This window comes from Pseudoliparis swirei, chromosome 7 (genome assembly GCF_029220125.1).
Source record: "Pseudoliparis swirei isolate HS2019 ecotype Mariana Trench chromosome 7, NWPU_hadal_v1, whole genome shotgun sequence".
NCBI lineage: Eukaryota > Metazoa > Chordata > Actinopteri > Perciformes > Liparidae > Pseudoliparis > Pseudoliparis swirei.
In genome coordinates this window covers 17,142,609-17,160,350 of record NC_079394.1, presented here as the reverse complement: position 1 = coordinate 17,160,350, position 17,742 = coordinate 17,142,609, and the positions used below count along the sequence as shown (strand labels likewise).

Below are 17,742 nucleotides of genomic sequence, written 5' to 3'. Positions count from 1 at the left end.
ATCACTCCCTCGTTAGTCCCTCATTCCCTTCACCTGGTCCTCACGCCCTTCTCACCTGCAGCCCATCCCCTCATTAGTCCCTCACTATTTAGCTCCCTCACTTCCACTTGTCCTCTGCCAGATTGTCTTGTGTTTTCGTGCCAAGTTCTCCAGCGTTATTAGAGTATATTCCTGACCTGCCTGCCCTGACCTCTGATTCTCTGCCCCGCCCCTTTTTGGACTAGTTTCCTTCTTCGACTGATCTCCCGGTTTTGACCCGGCCTGTTTCCAACCAAAGACAGTAATCTTTGTTACTCCTGTCTGAGTCGTGCTTTTGGGTCCACTCTAATAGCGCCGTGACAGGTTGTGTATTTTCTAATCACTGACACACACAAACAGCTAAAATGCTAAAATATTTATGAACATTTAAACTCCCACAATTATCCTTAAAAAAGCCAACGTACAAATCTACCTCCCTCCAAAGCAGCTTTAAACGCCCAGAATGCATTGCAGCAACAGCGATTTCTCTGCTCGGAGACCGTCGTCACACAGGTGTAAAATATGAGGTCAACGACTGCAGCCATAGTTAGTGTGATGAGTTTCACCTGCGGTATCGACTAGTCAAACTACTAAAGGTCCACACGGCGAGGAAATGTTTGTGCACGCCGAAGCAGACGGCCACGTCAGAGTTACGTTTTTATTCTCCCACAAACGTTCCGCTGCCTCGGAGACCAGAGGAAATATAAAAGAAAGCAAAATAAACGTCTGTTGTGTGAAAACGCGACACAACGCCACAAGTTTAATGCCCGGTCAGAGGCCTGCTAGCTTTCCCCCCCGTTTCCAGTGTTTGTACTAAGCTAGGCTAACTGTCCGTTGGTGTGATCGTGTCTGATGTTCAGCTGATCAGACGAAACCAATCGAGACACATCGCACTTTCTACTGATGTATTGAAAAGAGTAAAGTGTGACAGCGAGACAGCAGAAGTGGACAATAACCTTCTTCTTCGTCTGTCTTTTTTCTTGCCTTCATAGGTTGTCCAATTGAAGATCTTCCTCCTGAGGCCCCCTGCTGCCTGCCAACAAGCCCGACTCCTCACAGCTTCATGAGCGTGTGCACATAGTCTGTGTGTGTGTGTGTGTGTGTGTGTGTGTGTGTGTGTGTGTGTGTGTGTGTGTGTGTGTGTGTGTGTGTGTGTGTGTGTGGCACCATGCTGTGGACAGTGGTACTAGCGCTGCTGGTGATTCTGCTGCTGCAGACTCAGCTGTCTGTGTGCTTAAGGGAATTACGCGGCGGGGGTTCCAGCTCCTCCTCTCCTCTTCACCCTCTTCTTCTTCACCCTCCTCCTCCTCTCACAATGCCACCCAGTTGCGGCTGCCCGGAGCGATTATTATTGGCGTGCGGAAAGGCGGCACCAGAGCGCTGCTGGAGATGCTCAACCTGCACCCAGACGTGGAAGTGGCGAAGGCCGAGGTAAACAACGTGTACTTACTGAGTATAAGTACTATAAACAACGTGTACTTACTGAGTATAAGTACTATAAACAACGTGTACTTACTGAGTATAAGTACTATAAACAACGTGTACTTACTGAGTATAAGTACTATAAACAACATGTATATACAGTGTATAAGTACTATGAACGACGTGTACTTACTGAGTATAAGTACTATGAACGACGTGTACTTACTTAGTATAAGTACTATAAACAACGTGTACTTACTGAGTATAAGTACTATAAACAACATGTATATACAGTGTATAAGTACTATGAACGACGTGTACTTACTGAGTATAAGTACTATGAACGACGTGTACTTACTGAGTATAAGTACTATAAACAATGTGTACTTACTGAGTATAAGTACTATGAACGTTGTGTACTTACTGAGTATAAGTACTATGAACAACGTGTACCCAGTACTCACTGAGTATAAGTACTATGACAACTACTGATTACTCCCTATTTATTCTCCATTACACTTCTACTATCACTACATCTCACAGGGGAACTGTGTATGTGCTTGTGTGAGTATGTCTATGTGTGTGTGTGTGTGTGCATGTGTATGTGTGTGCGTGTGTATGCGTGTACATGTGTGTGTATTGGTGTGTGTATGTGTGTCTGCATGTGTGTGTGGTGTGTGTGCGTGTGCATATGTGTGCATGTGTTTGTGCGCTCGTGTATGTGTGTGTGAGCGTGTGTGTGTATGTTCGTGCATGTGAGTGTCTCTGTGTGTGTGTGTGTGTGTGTGTGTGTGTGTGTGTGTGTGTGTGTGTCTGTCTCTGTCAGCAGAACTTTTCACGCCTCATTAACATCGATAGTTTTTTATTTATTGAACTGGAGGAAATGAGCAAGAAAAAAAGAAGAAACGACCGAATTACTGAAGTTTAAAGTTTTGTTTTCTTTGCTGGCATTTTTTCCTGCTACCATTAATGTTACATTAATTAAGTTGCCCATTATTTAAGATTAAATAATATACAATTATAAACTATCTTGTATTATTTATGCAATTGCTCTTATTCAACCTATGAGCAACCACTTCTGTTCAAAAGTTTGGGGTCACTTAGAAGTTTCCTTATTTTTCAAAGTAAAAGCACTGTTTTTATCAATGGAGATCACATTAAATTTATCATAAACACACTCTGTACATAGTTAATGTGGTTCATGACTATTCTCTGGTGTTTAATGAAGTCTCTACATAGGTGTGTAGAGGCCCATCTCCAGTGCTCTAATGGTACATTGTGTTATTGCCTTAGAAGACTATAGGAGGGGTAGAAAACCCTTTATAACCCTTTTCATGTGAGCGCACCTGAAAAAAACGGCCTTAATATTTACAATAAAATCATTATCTATAACCTCGTCAATGTCTTGACTAGATTTTATATTTATTTTATATTCATTTGATAAATTACAGTGAGAGTTTTCATGGAAAACACAAAGTTGTCTGGGTGACCCTAAACTTCTGAACATGGTGTACGTCACAACACTCGCACGTGTCTGTCCGTCAAACTTTAAGCCCCGCCTTCTTTCGCCAGGTGCACTACTTCAACGTGGAGAAGCACTACCGGCGGGGCCTGGCGTGGTACCGAGCCCAGATGCCCCTCAGCCTCCCCGGGCAGCTGACGGTGGAGAAGACCCCCGGCTACTTCGCGTCCCCTCAAGTTCCCGAGCGCGTCCGCCGCATGAACCCGGCGGTCCGCCTGCTGCTCATCGTGCGCGACCCGGCGGAGCGGCTGGTGTCCGACTACACCCAGGTGCTCCACAACCGCCTGGCCCGCCACAAGCCCTACCAGCCGCTGGAGGAGCTCCTGATCCGTGAGGGCCGCGTGGACCCCGCCTACAAGGCGCTGCAGCGGAGCCTGTACCACCAGCATCTGGCCCGCTGGTTGCAGGTGTTCCCCCGGGAGCAGGTCCACGTGGTGGACGGCGACGCCCTCATCCGGGATCCCTTCCCCGAGCTGAGGAAGGCGGAGAGGTTTCTGGACCTGCCACGCCGGATTAGCCCCGACAACTTCTACTTCAACTCCACCAAGGGCTTCTACTGCCTCCTGTCGGCCGGCCGCGACAAGTGCCTAGACGAGTCCAAGGGCCGGCCGCACGCGCCGCTCGGCGCCCGGGCCTTCCAGAAGCTGTGCCGCTACCTCAGGAAGCCCAACCAAGTGTTCTTCGGCATGGTGGGGAGGTCGTTTTCCTGGTGCTGACCTGGTGGCGCGAAGACACGCCCCCAAATGATGCCAACAAGGACACAGCGGGGGGGGGGGGGCGGAGGTCGACGAAGGGACAGATTTGTTTGTCATGAACATCTTTTGTTGTTGTTGTTGATACCGACTCAGGTTCAGGGTTCACACACATGGTGACCGGTAGGGTACCAGGACTTTTCCATTTCAAGATTTTCCAGGATTGTAAACCAAATTTCCAAGAACAAACATTTTGTGAAATCTTAAAAAATTGAGAAAATGTTGTATTTAAACTAACAATGAGAACTTTTATATTTTCAGTTTCGGTGCGTTCACTCGTGTGCCGGTGTATATTTTGAGCATCTCTCCATAAAAGATATTTTGATTATTTAAAACTCAGCGTAATTTTTGTAAAGGTCTTTTCCAGGCCTGGAAATTAACATCTTTAAAAATTCCATGACTTTTCCAGGTTTTCCATGACCGTACGAACCCTGCAGGTTGTAAATGTGACCAACTAAAGCTGCACGTGTGCGTGTGTGTGTGTGTGTGCGTGTGTGTGTCAAACCTTTATACCATGAACCACCCCGTGCCTCGGGTGAAAGTCTGAAGTTCGAGACTCTGAAGTGAAAAATGATTTAATTAATTAATTTGTATGAACTCTTAATTTCATTAAATGTGGACAAAAAAAATTCAACAAACACAAAACAACGCCCCTATTTGATATGTTTGTGTAGATATGTTTTAGTTTAGAGTCTTTTCTGTTAAATTCTTTTGTTTTGACTTCTTCTGGTTTTTGTTTTTGGGGATTTCTTTTTACTTTCAAGGCCAATGTAGTACTGCTGATTTTTATAAAGATGTCTTTCTAATAAAATGTATTCAGTCTCCTGTCCGGTGCCAGATTGCATAGAAGTCAGGTTGCATAGAAGTCTGGTTGTATAGAAGTCTTTGAGAACATTATCTCATTGATTTATTATCTCAGTAAACATTGTAAACATGAGTTTATGTCTCAATTTCTAGTTTCAAGTCTTCTATACAGCATGATGTCATCATTTCAGACATTATGGTAATTTAGAGTCACACAGACCATAACACAGGGGACGCTTTAGGGGCGGGGCTACAGGGTGATTGACAGTTCTCTCCACACTGTTATCTGATCTTTCATCCTCTCTCAGTTTTCAATTTCATAAAAAGTTAATCGTAAAAAAACAAAGCGTTCGGTTGCACTTGGCTCCGCCCACTTGTTTCGCTTCTGGTTCCAAAAAACAAGATGGCAACGGCCAAAATGCCAAAATGAAGGCTTCGAAACCGCTGTTCACAAACCAATGAGGGACTTCATTCACTTCTTATATGCACAGTCTCTTATATACACAAGTACATATACATATATATATATTAGTGCTATGAAAAATAACGCGTTAACGCGTTATGATTAAATTACAGGATTAATTCGTTGTTTTTTTAACGCATTTAACGCATGCGCAGAATGAGCTTCCAATATACCTCGACTCTCCGTCTCGCGCCGCCGCAGAGCTCCGATGCCGGCGTGTGCGCGCACATCGGGACCGTCAACAACTCTTCTCGGCTCGCGCGCGGCAGAGCTCCGATGCCGGCGCGCGCATCACTCAGCCGCGATGCACGCACACTGGTGAGCACACTCTCACTAGCATATATATATATATATATATATGTACACAACTAAATCTGCATTTAGTGATAATTCATATTACTATTTAAGCTGCCAGTTCTTTTCTTAACTAAATATTAGTTTGGTGTAGAACATGTTGAACATGGGGAGTAACGCCCACAACAATACTCAATTAAATTAAATTCAACATTCATGGAAATTCTCACAATTGCGGAGCTGCAATTTTCTTTTCTTTTTTTGTATTTTCTTTTAATTTAAATAAAACATCAAAGCTTAACATGAAGAAAGAAGCTTGCCACACACAATAGTATTTTATAAATATATATTTTTTAATTAAAATTGAATTAAAAATGAATTAAAAATTACAAATGAATACAACAATAAAAATTACAATTAAAATATTAAAATGTAAAAATATAAACAAATACTAATAAATAATAAATAATAAATGAACACAAATATTAAAAATTAAAATATTACAAATTGTAAAAATAAAAATAACAAAATAACAAAATAACCAAATAAAATAAATTAAATTAAATAAAAAATAAATCTTTTAGTATTTTAGTATTTCATGTGTTTGACCCAGATTACTTGTTATTGAAGGAGGATTTACACAAACAAACTTCCAAAATGTTTTTTTTAATTAGTAATGCTGAATGCGTAATTTCTGTGCAACAGAAGAAGAAGAAAAGTTTTCTCCTCGGTTAATGACAATTAAAACCGCAACTCGTGTTCCAGAAAAAATATGAAAACTTTTCTTGTTAACTTTTCATCACCTGAAACACTGACACTGTGGCGCTGAGCAGTAGAGAAGAGAATGGGAGCTGAAGGCCGACCTCCGGCTGGCCCCCTCCCCAGAGAGGGGGGGAGGGAGGGAGGGAGAGAGAGAGAGAGAGAGAGAGAGAGAGAGAGAGAGAGAGAGAGAGAGAGAGAGAGAGAGAGAGAGAGAGAGAGAGAGAGAGAGAGAGAGAGAGATGCAAGAATAAACAAATGAGTCTGGCTCTTTGAAGATGGGAGGCAGCTGCGTCTTTCATGTGTCCCCGCCGAGGCTGTGGACGCCACATCTGGTGTCACATCTGATCAGAGACATCTTTACCGCGTACGTCGGGGTCCTCCGGGGGGGTGGGGGGGGGGGTCGCGGTGGCTTCATAATTTCGTTTCTGTGCATCCGATTGGATGTTTCTGTTTCAGAGATCAAACAAAGACAAGTTACTTTATTTGTGACTTGAGGCTTTCTTCTTTAAAAAAAATTAAAATAACACCAAAAAACCCAAGACAGCCTCGATGATAAAAGTGCAAAGAGCCATAAATCAGTGTTCTAACTCTTAACTTGTTAATTTTTGCATTTGGCTATTGTTTATTCGAGTGTAGAAAGAATGTACATAAGAATATTTCTCTAATATCATAATAAATCCATTACGTTTGAAACCTTCAAAATAAAAGCACGGGATATGTTTCTTACATTCCTTGACGAAAAGGTGATCGTGTGTCTTTCAAGCCGTCAGGGGCCACAGGAAATGATTGGCGGTCCTTTAAGATGGAGCGGGTATCCGTTGTAACTGTGAGGCGTTCAGGGATTCTGGGCTCAGCTGAGACTCACCAACCAGCCTGCTGGACCAAGAAACAATCTGATGTAAAGGAATTTAGTTTTTTTTTAAAGACAGGCCTCCAAACCATAACACCAAAGATAAAGATAAACATGTATTCGATAGAAGCAAGATAGAATAAAGTCATCATGGTTTTCTCGATGTGGACGTGTAGGACAGTTTCCTCAAACTAAACAAACGGCGACAAGATATTTGTGTAGGATTCCACACATTCCACTGTCTGACCCTAAATGGATAAGACCTCATGTGCATGGGCTATTTTCTAAAATCAAATATCTTCAGTTTTTGATATGTTTAATTTAAGACGGGAATGCTCACGCCACTTCACAAAGTCTCATCGGCCTGGAGCCGACTAACAAGAACACAATAATCCTATTTTAAATGTGGTCCTGTTTTCACATCTGCTCTGACACACATTTGTGTGGAGCAGCGGTTCTCAAACTGTGGGGCGCGGCCCTCTAGTGGGGCGCCAAGGCATTACAGGTGGGGCGTGAGGGGAAATGCAGATTGTTTTACTTCAAGACCTTTATTGAGAACTTCCCATATTACAACGTACACAGACATGAAACTAAGTCATTAATAAATAAAGAGTGTATGTACTTTACTCTACAGGTTTTCATTAAAATTTATGCGAGAGCAATTGGTCTAAAATCATTGAGACTTTTTTCGGGCAACTGGATTTGGGAACAGGGTCCACCATTATATCTGTAACGTATTGTTAATGCAGATTAATGTGCACTGTATATACTTACTGATTCAGGAAAAGGGTGTTATTGTGAATGTTAAGTTGGCGCCCCCTGCAGGACAAAAGCTGAAGTGACACTATTTTTAAAGTCTCACTCAAACCACATTTACATACGAAGAACTTTTCATCCTGCGCTACATCCCCATGGAAACAACAATACCAGCAGTGTTGCCAGGTCCGCGGTTTTCCCGCGGAATTGGGCTACTTTTGAAGTGTTGCCGCGGGTTGAATTTTTTGTCCGCTAGTTCGGGTAGACCTATTTTGCATGCAAATTACATGAATATCTTTAAATAAAAATCCATATTTTAAATGAAATAATTTATTTATACCCAAATCCTACCAAACTGACTCCAGATCAGCACGTACACGCCGACACATCCGCTCACACAGGTGAGCACTCACTAGCACCATTCAATACATCGCACGTATCATCATGATACGTATAACTAGAGCCTGTAGGAATTTATGTCAGCAGAGAAAGACCACACAATAAAGAAACTGGAATCAGAGGGTAGAATTAATAATGCACTGTATATCTCTACTTACTGATTCAGGAAACTTGTGTTATTGTGAATGTACGTTGGCGCCCGCTGCAGGACAAAAGCTGAAGTGACACCCTTTTAAAAGTCTCACTAAAACCACATTTTCATATAGTTTTAACACAGGATATAATTGTATAAAATTCTTAAACAACCAAGTTCTCATAGTGGTTCAATCTATAAAATATCTCCAAGTAAATATTTTAAAAACTTGCATTAGTCCCATCACTTAAGATATCTCATTCAAAAACTGCAAGAAATAAATTCCAGTAGTGGTTTCAGGCCACGGATGACATGCAATGGGTATTTATTCAAAGATAAAGTATGGCATTTCCCTGAACACAGCTTGTTGGACATGCAGAATGTAATAATGACTCAAAGCCAGGACATTGCAGTTTGTGCATACATTTAGGTTTTGTGAATACATTTTTAAAGAACAGATTTGGATCAATCCAAACATCGGGATCATAACTCTAGTTGCGTTCGCGGCGTCACAGGATCGGTGTCGCCGGTTCACGGCACCTGAGGAACACGCTTGTTTTCAGGCGAACACACGAGTTGAAGTGCTAGACACAGAACACTGGCCAGAGGGCTGAACGACGACTCAATTACTTTGTTTGATGTAAGGAAAACAAATTATTAATACATAACTTTCCATGTGCAGTTCATAAGAGGGGAAGCACCATCTCACATTAAGCTGTTACCCAATTTGCTACCCCCAAAAAACATAGTAAATATTGTAACTCCAAGAAAATAACCACAATACAAGGATTCTTTTTATATATAAAAACGGTTTTAACAATTCTTTTTTCAGTATAAAACATTACAGAGTCCCAGGCCAATCAAACAAATTCACTTGAACAAAGTAATATGACATAATTGTGAAATCCCCAATCAAACATTCTACAATAACATACAGGGGGGTATTTTTGTCATTACGGGGTTTTCTGTACTTTTATTTTTTTGTTATGGGAAAATATTACAACACAAATTCTAACAATCACTCTTTTGTTTGCTATAATATTAATAATAAAAAAAGAACAAATGTGAACTCCTGGTCCTTTCAAAGCCTAAGCCCCGAAATGGGTGGTCAACATGCGTCTATGCAGTCTTCTGTTGGCCCTTCTTTCCAATGAGGGATTTGTGGATGTGGGGAATGACACCTGAAAATAACAAAAACATAAGATTCAATATTTCATGCAAACTGTAGCTGTAAATATTACAACAGCATAGTGTCAATATACAGTATTTATAAACACACTATGACACTTAATCAAGAGACAAACTTCATTGAAAATGGAATAAATAAATAATAATAATGCATGTCGGCTCACCTCCTCCAGCAATGGTTGCCTTGATGAGAGAGTCCAACTCCTCGTCACCGCGGATGGCGAGCTGCAAGTGACGGGGAGTGATACGCTTCACCTTCAAGTCTTTGGAGGCATTACCTGCCAACTCTAGTACCTGAGAACAGAAAAAGACTAATGTAAAAACACACGCACAGCGCCTGCCGTGTTAATTTCAAACATGAACAAAATGGGGACGGGCATACTTCAGCAGTGAGGTATTCAAGGATGGCTGCACTGTACACAGCTGCTGTGGCTCCTACACGGCCATGGCTGGTTGTGCGAGTCTTCAAGTGCCTGTGGATACGACCCACTGGAAACTGGCAGAAGGAAAAAGACACAAAGAGGGTTAAACTCTGCTTTCGAGGTGGGTGACGCATAACATGTGCAGCTAGGCTACGAATAGATTTAAGAGTTTGTACCTGCAGTCCAGCCCTCTGGGAGCGAGACACCGCTTTGGCCTTGGCTTTGCCACTGTCTTTTCCTGCCTTGCCACCAGCCTGCAGGGGCGATTATAGCAAACAATGGAAATCAGGGTGGAAAGTAAAAGATAACTGAGGCTATAATGTTGAAAGATTTCCGGAAATAATTCCTGCACATGTACTAAAACATCTATTTGTAATGATTCGTGGACGAAGGTTGAGTATTTAAAAAAATATTTCAAATGCATGCGCATGAAATGGTGAAAGTATGAGTCCAACAGTTGAAGAGGAAACGTTACGGACGGCCGGTTAAACTGGTGTCACTTTCCCGCCAATCATATACGTAACATAACGCATCAGAAGGCGTGCACACGCTCCGGTGCAAGAGATTACGTGTATAAAACCTCAAAATTAAAACGTTAAAAAAAAGGTGATAAAAGCAGTACATATTGATTCTGACAAAATCGCGAAAAGATGTTAGCGACCAAACACGCGCTGCTTTCAGGCATTTAAATTATTTTTTAAGCAATATAGTTTAATGTTATAAAAGTTCTCCCGGTGGAGTCTCCTCGTCGTAAACAAATAGCGCTATATTGTTTAAAACAAACGGCGGATTTTACTACATTATCGTTGCTTTCACGCTTTACGGTCAACTGGTATCGGCCATCGTCAACCGATCCCGTAGGCTAATGCAACGTTAGCTAAACTTAGCTCACTAATCCACCTTTCGACCAAAAACAAAAAAATGAACTTCTTATGAATCCCCGTTTGCGTTTCTGATTAACCAAACACGAACCACCCGTCACACGGTGAATATAATGTCGTATTTAACGGACACAACGTCAAATACTCGGAGCTAACGCGTTAGCTCTTTATCAAGCTTCTTTTTTTTAACCACACACACTGGTCAAATTTCCTCAGTTCTAATTCAAAACAGCACTTTCTACAATTGTACGTTAAATTGAAGTATAAGTGTACTGACATCCCCGGTGAAGTGTTTAGCGTTAACCAAGGTGCACCTACCATTTTACCGTCGCGTTATTTGATTGTAGAACTGAGCAGATAGCAAACAAATTCCGGCTCCCGAAAGCAAAGAAACAATAAACCCTTTCGCAAATCTTTTGCATGCGAACCCTCGTGGGAGTCTGATCGGCCAATCAGATTGCGTTTTGTTGCTTCGAATCTCTGTTTAGACCAATCGCTGAACGGCTTACAAACCGTCCACCCATCCCCCACCCCGAGATGATGGTGCCTGCCTTTGCGCACGGAACCAACAAGTAGGCGGGACAGTATGATTGGAGTGTCCTTCCATGGGCATCCGTCCCAAAAAATGACAAAATACATAATCAGGATGCCGTAGTTACTGGGTTTCAGTACAAGGACACTCACAACTTATTAAAATAAAAAGTTGTTCTACTAACTGCTTTATACAACTGGTTATGCCCGCAGCAAATTGACCAATCGACAAATTCGCCTTCGTATATATTCGTCACACATGAGTTCAATACTGACGTAAATAATCGTTCTGAACTGCAAGTACAGTATGTACGTGAGTCATCAAGAAGGCGGTAACGTTCAATGACAGACAGGATTATGGGCGAATGGACACGCGAACCTTCAGTCTGATGTTGTGACTGACAGCGTCAGCAGCCAATCGGAGCTCAGCAACGGTCCGTCCGGTATCCTCAGTCGAGTTTCGCAGCCGAGTCGGGTGGGGGTCAAAGATACGCAGAGAAACGGGCTGCTGGTGGCGAAGATGGCGGATGGGGACAGTGGCAGTGAGCGCGGTGGAGGCAGCAGCAGCGGTGGCGGAGGCAGAGGAGGCAGAGGAGGCGGAGGCGGAGGTGGCGGCGGCGGCGGATTTCAGCATTACCAACGGGAAACGGAGACCCAGGAGCTGGCGTCGAAGCGTCTGGACATTCAGAACAAACGCTTCTACCTCGACGTGAAGCAGAACGCCAAAGGCCGGTTCATCAAAATCGCCGAAGTCGGCGCCGGGGGCTCTAAAAGTCGACTGACCCTCTCCATGTCAGTCGCGGCGGAGTTCCGCGACTACCTGGGGGATTTCATCGAGCACTACGCCCAGCTCGGGCCTAGCTCCCCGGAGCAGATCGCTCAATCATCCGGCGGGGACGAACCCGGGCCTAGGCGGGCCTTGAAGAGCGAGTTCCTGGTGCGCGAGAACCGAAAATACTACCTCGACCTGAAAGAGAACCAGCGGGGTCGCTTCCTCCGGATCCGGCAGACCGTCAACCGAGGCCCCGGTTTTGGAGTCGGAGCGGGTGGCATCCCCGGGTCCGGGCTGCAGGCCGGACAGACCATTGCTCTTCCGGCGCAGGGCTTGATAGAGTTCCGCGACGCCTTGGCCAAGTTAGTAGACGACTACGGGGGAGATGAAGAGGAGCTGGCCGGCAGCGCGGGGGGGCCCGGCGGCTACAGCGAGCTTCCGGAGGGCACCTCCATCATGGTGGACTCGAAGCGGTTCTTCTTCGACGTCGGATCCAACAAGTACGGAGTTTTCTTACGGGTGAGCGAAGTGAAGCCCAGCTACAGGAACTCTATAACGATCCCCTTCAAGGCGTGGGGCAAGTTCGGGGGCGCGTTCAGCCGCTACGCCGAGGAGATGAAGGAGATCCAGGAGCGGCACCGGGATAAGATGTACGAGAGGAGAACCGGAGAGGAGTCGGAGGGCGAAGAGGAGCTGGACGACGACTGACCCGGAGAGAGTGGGGTCGGTGGCGGCCACTCGTGAGGAGGGAAACTGATGAAACCTGATCCAAAAGCCTGGCGATAAACAAGATAGGAACGACTATTCTGTGCATGACGAATCGAACTTTAAAATGCTAGAACAACCGAGTACAAATTATATATATATATATAAAATCACTGAGAAATAACTGTCTATATAAGATAATCATGTCCTAAAGTTTAGGTGGATGTTATAGCTATAAATGAGGTCAGACTGCAGTAGTCAGCTCCCTGTATAAGATTCCCCATTGATATACAAACTAAATCTATATATATATGAATATATATATTTGTATATTGATTCTTTATTTGATAATCTTTCCATGTAATGTTAGCCACAGCAAATTTAAGCTTGACAGTGCTCAAGATGCACCAATAGCTCACCGGACCCACTACCGGTGTGATGTTATAATGGTAAGAGGCTCACCTGGTGCTAACCTGTAGTCTGCTTGATGATGATGGTGATGATGAGGAGGAGGAAGAAGTTTTGGGATGTGTGTGACACACACCAGGTGCAGAGTGGGACGAACAACCTGCAAACCCCCCCCCCACCGTCCACTCAGCCCAGCGAGTTCCTGGAAGGTGATCGGTTACAAGCACACACAGCTCGTTTTTTTCCCGATTTCTCCGGACAATCCAAAACTAGTCCAACCGACCTCTCTCTCTCCCCCCCCCTCCCTGGGCGTCCCTCAGGTGCTAACTTCCTGCTCCGAAATCTGTATTTTGCAGATATATATCGGCATCACCTGTGTCTGCATCATCCTCAACAGGGGTGCAGAATCTGGTCAGCCAGTATGACGCAGGCCCATGTTTGACCCCTGTGACCTTTTTGTCACAGGAGTCACAGTGAGGTCGAGGCTTCTAGCATCGGTCGAGATTTCTTTCTCGAAAAAAAAAGAAGCTTAATATTGCCGAGCTTTCGCGAGTAGTCCTTGTTGGACTTATTTAGGGCCATTTGGATGCTTTGTAATCTTGAACCATTAACGACTGAAACCAGATTCAGTCTGATTGTCAGAACAATTCGGTCCTCTTGGTAAACAAAACCCACAGTGGGGCGCTGTACCTTTTTAAGAAAATATATATCTACATATATAAAGTGGAAGAGATTTGGGAGTTTTTCCTGGTCCGATGTGAGGTTTTGGGGCAGGGATGTCTATGTGTACAGATTGTAAAGCACTCCGAGACAAATTTGTGAAATTGGGCTATACAAATAAACTGAATTGAATTGAATTTACTTACTAAAAATATAAAGTATAGATATAAATATTTTTTAAATGATGTATTCAAATATGTCTGAGACCTTATTAGATAATTCTGCCTAAAAGTGGCTTATTTAAATAATAAAAAACACTAAACTTGGACGCACCTGTCCAGGGTGATTATGTTTCATACATGCATACATGATTCCGTAGAGGACATTTTCAGAAGAGTACGGCGAATTGATAGCGACGTATGTTGGAGCAATTTCTATAAACTTAATTGAACGCGCAGCACTCCAGTTCACTTTACAAAGCATCGAGTCTCACCACGTTTCACCACGTTTCTGTGTCATGGTGTTGCATCAGCTGCCAGGAGACGCAAAACATAAACACCTGCAATCATCCACATTTATGTCTTTCGTGTTCCCCTTTTAAAAAATATTATACTTTAGTTTTTGCATGCGTGCGTGCTCTTACGCGGAGCTGCCTTGTGTTCTTATATTTTGCTTTATTCTGATTGCTGTATGATGGTATTGATCTTTTTTCCCCTTTTTTTTAGAGCGGTTTCAAGTTTTTTTCTCTTGCAAATGAAAAAAAAAGTGTTTTCGTTTTAACTTTGCAGCCTAATAAAAGAAAAAAAATTAAGCTACACAAGTTCCCGTGCGTTGGGAAAAATTTCACTATCATCGTCCCACTTCCTCTGGTTGAATTTATACTAAACACAGCAGAGAAATGCCATATGGAAAAAAAACAAATAAACACATGGGAGCAATAGTTTTTTTAATATTCATAGAAATATTCTATATATATATATATAATCTTACACATGAGTTTGAGCTACATCCTGTACTGTGTTATGTGAAATGGCAGCTGTTTCAGTCGTGTTTGTTCTGCTGTAATATCCAACAAGTTCCTTTCAATGAAAAATAAAAACGTTTTTTTTGCTCAGAAGTGTGGACGTCATTTTAACTTTACAGGATGAGTGCAACAGCGTTTGTAAAATTGTTTCTCGATATTTTTGCAGTTCATTTATTTATCATTTAGTAATTTTATCAACTGACAGACAAATTATTGTGTCGGAAATATATATAATAATAATAATTCACAACTAGAACAGGATATCTTCATAAATATCAACATTTTTGGGAAGCTGTAAACAATATTATGGGTTATTTAGTGTTTAAAAGTAGCAGAGAAAAAAGTACAATATTTATCTTTCAAATGTTCATTAGAATAAAACAAAATAATTAAAAAGTAGAGTAAATGTACGACTGTCTTCTTTCCAAAACTTACAGGATGAGTGCAACAACGTTTGTACCATTGTTCTTGATATTTTTGTAGTTCACTTATTTATCATTTATTAACCAGCTGGTCATTTTATCAACTGACAGATGAATTATTGTGTTGATAACATTTTTAATAAAGTGAGAAAATACCTTCTTTAAAAAAAAATGGCTTAATATGTTTGACCAACTGTCCAAAATATTTATTATAATAATGTACAACTAGAACAGTAGGAACACCTAGATATCTTCATAAATATCAACATTTTTGAGAAGCTGTGAACAATATTTTTGGGTATTTAGTGTGTAAAAGTAGAAAAGAAAAAAGTACAAAATTTGTCTTTAAAATGTTCAGTAGAATTTAAAAAATTGTTTTAAAGTAGAGTAAACGTACGACTGTCTTCTTTCCACAACTTAGAGGATGAGTGCAACAACGTTTTGAAGTTCACTTATTTATCATTTAGTCATTTTATCAACTGATAGACAAATTATTGTCTCCATAAAATGAAAAATAAGTGAGTAAATACCTTTTAATTTAATTTAAATGGTTTTGTATGTTTGACCAAGTGTCCAAAATATCTATAACAATAATCATTTACAATTAGAACAGTAAGAAAACGTGGAAAATATCAACGTTTTGAGAAGCTGTAAACAATATTTTTGGTCATTTAGTGTGTAACAGTAGCAAACAAAGTACAATATTTCTCTTTTTAAATATTTAGTAGAATTAACAAAACAAGAAAATACCAGTAGAGTAAATGTAAAAGGACTTTCTACTTTCCACAACTGGAAAGTAATTCTAATTTTTAAATAGTTTGAGTTTAAAAAGGTGTGTGTGTGTGTGTGTGTGTGTGTTTGTGTGTGTGCGTGCGTGTGATTGAGTGAGTGTGTGTAGTGTGTGTGTGAGTGACTGGAGAATCTTTCCCACCTCATCCACGTACTTTTCTTTCTATTTTTATTATTTTAATGGAGACAGGATAAATAGAATAATGTTATGTTTCCGGCTCTCGACTTCCTTTACTTCAATTTGCATTGGCAAAAGTTGGTAATGTAAAAACGCTGACGTAATGGTGACTTTGCACAATGTATTAATTTTAATGTGACAATAACGCAGGCAGAGCGTCACCTGCCTCTAGGCAGCGTCGGCTATCGAAAAAGGAACTCACATTTATTTGTATTAGCACAAGTAGCCGTGTACAATGGCAGATATAGATTAAACTCTTTGTGCACAGGCATTAGCACAATGTACTGTACCCGAAATACGTTTAACACGCACATTAGCAGAGCTGCCAACTTTTCAAAAAACCTTGGAGTGAAGATTTTGTCGGGGGTGACCAACATTTTGCCGCGCACGCAGCCACACAGGTTGGTGGCTCAAATATCAGGAAATGTGATTTAATTTGGTGTTGTACCCATGTTGTACCCATGTTGTACCCATGTTGTACCCATGTTGTCCCCATGTTGTACCCATGTTGTACCCTGCATTCTGGCCTGGCAAAGGTCTTTTACGAGGCATCTTTGCTACCTTAAAGAATTTAAATGTTTTTTAATAACTCTACTCTCATTTACAAAAACATGCCTAATTCTATTGCACAAATGTCCTGTCTTTATGTTAAATTCTTTATAATACATCTTACTTGTTCAAAGTGCTGTTTGGAATTTTTTGAGAGGGTCCTTTTCCTAGGCCTGCAAATAAAAAGATAAATGCTATGTGGGCAGCCTTAACAAACAATGCTCTGATGTTTTGAGCATGCAGTATACCAAGAGGTTAACAAGGTGCTCTCCTGCTGCTTGTTATGACAGCTGAGTTTACATCACCACACAAAATCACACGCACAAACACAACACATTATTTCAAGATTTAAAGTTTAAGAGAGTGAGTACTTAATTGAACCAATTCAATTCAATTCAGTTTATTTGTATAGCCCAATTTCACAAATTACAAATTTGACTCGGAGTGCTTTACAATCTGTACACATAGACATCCCTGTCCCAGAACCTCACATCGGATCAGGAAAAACTCCCAAATAACCCTTCAGGGGGAAAAAAAGGGAAGAAACCTTCAGGAGAGCAACAGAGGAAGATCCCTCTCCAGGATGGACAGATGCAATAGATGTAATGTGTACAGAAGGACAGATTTAGAGTTAAAATACATTCAATGAATATGACAGAGTGTATGAACAGTCCACAGCAGGCACACTCCACGATGGAGACCTCCACGATCCACCAGGCAGATGGCGGCAGAGAGGAGCGGGCGGAGTCCCGAAAGTGGGCGGAGTCCCAACAGGACAGTGACGCAGTCGGTAGCAGGAATTCCACGACCCAGACCTCGATGATCCATCAGGCAGATAGGATCTATGCCGTCTCATAGGGTCCGATGACCCCATGAGACGTGAAGTCAAAAGGACTCCGGGGAGAAAGCAGAGTTAGTAACGTGTGATTGAGAGATGAAAATTCATCCCTAAGGAGAGAAAAAAGAGGAGATAGGTACTCAGTGCATCCTAAAACGTCCCCCGGCAGCTATAAGCCTATAGCAGCATATCAAGGGGCT

The 17,742-nt window shown here is 42.0% G+C and overlaps 3 protein-coding genes across 3 annotated transcripts; 2 read left to right on the top strand and 1 right to left on the bottom strand.

Annotated features, from left to right (window-relative positions):
- Positions 1-1,146: 1,146 nt before the first annotated feature.
- Positions 1,147-4,536, top strand: hs3st1l2 (heparan sulfate (glucosamine) 3-O-sulfotransferase 1-like 2). Its single transcript, XM_056419979.1, is given in 3 exon segments — positions 1,147-1,298; positions 1,301-1,449; positions 3,013-4,536. Coding segments are annotated over 3 exon segments (927 nt in total). The 5' UTR covers positions 1,147-1,186; the 3' UTR covers positions 3,679-4,536.
- A 3,947-nt stretch (positions 4,537-8,483) lies between these two features.
- LOC130197341 (histone H2A.V) lies at positions 8,484-11,093 on the bottom strand. Its single transcript, XM_056419985.1, has 5 exons — positions 10,985-11,093; positions 9,962-10,039; positions 9,746-9,859; positions 9,528-9,657; positions 8,484-9,356 (listed from the first exon to the last, which is right to left on the bottom strand). Exons 1-5 carry the CDS (start codon positions 10,985-10,987, stop codon positions 9,295-9,297), a joined length of 387 nt encoding a protein of 128 aa, XP_056275960.1. The 5' UTR covers positions 10,988-11,093; the 3' UTR covers positions 8,484-9,294.
- A 499-nt stretch (positions 11,094-11,592) lies between these two features.
- Positions 11,593-14,859, top strand: LOC130197340 (transcriptional activator protein Pur-beta). The gene has a single exon (XM_056419984.1). The coding sequence runs from the start codon at positions 11,718-11,720 to the stop codon at positions 12,675-12,677; it is 960 nt and encodes a 319-aa protein (XP_056275959.1). The 5' UTR covers positions 11,593-11,717; the 3' UTR covers positions 12,678-14,859.
- Positions 14,860-17,742: the final 2,883 nt, after the last annotated feature.

Coding starts and splice junctions, on each gene's coding strand:
- LOC130197340 (XM_056419984.1), top strand. CDS start 11,718: ATGGCGGATGGGGACAGTGGCAGTGAGCGCGGTGGAGGCAGCAGCAGC.
- LOC130197341 (XM_056419985.1), bottom strand. Junction 9,860..9,961: donor CCCAGAGGGCTGGACTGCAG/GTACAAACTCTT, acceptor TCCTTCTGCCAG/TTTCCAGTGGGTCGTATCCA. Junction 9,658..9,745: donor TTGAATACCTCACTGCTGAA/GTATGCCCGTCC, acceptor TTCTGTTCTCAG/GTACTAGAGTTGGCAGGTAA.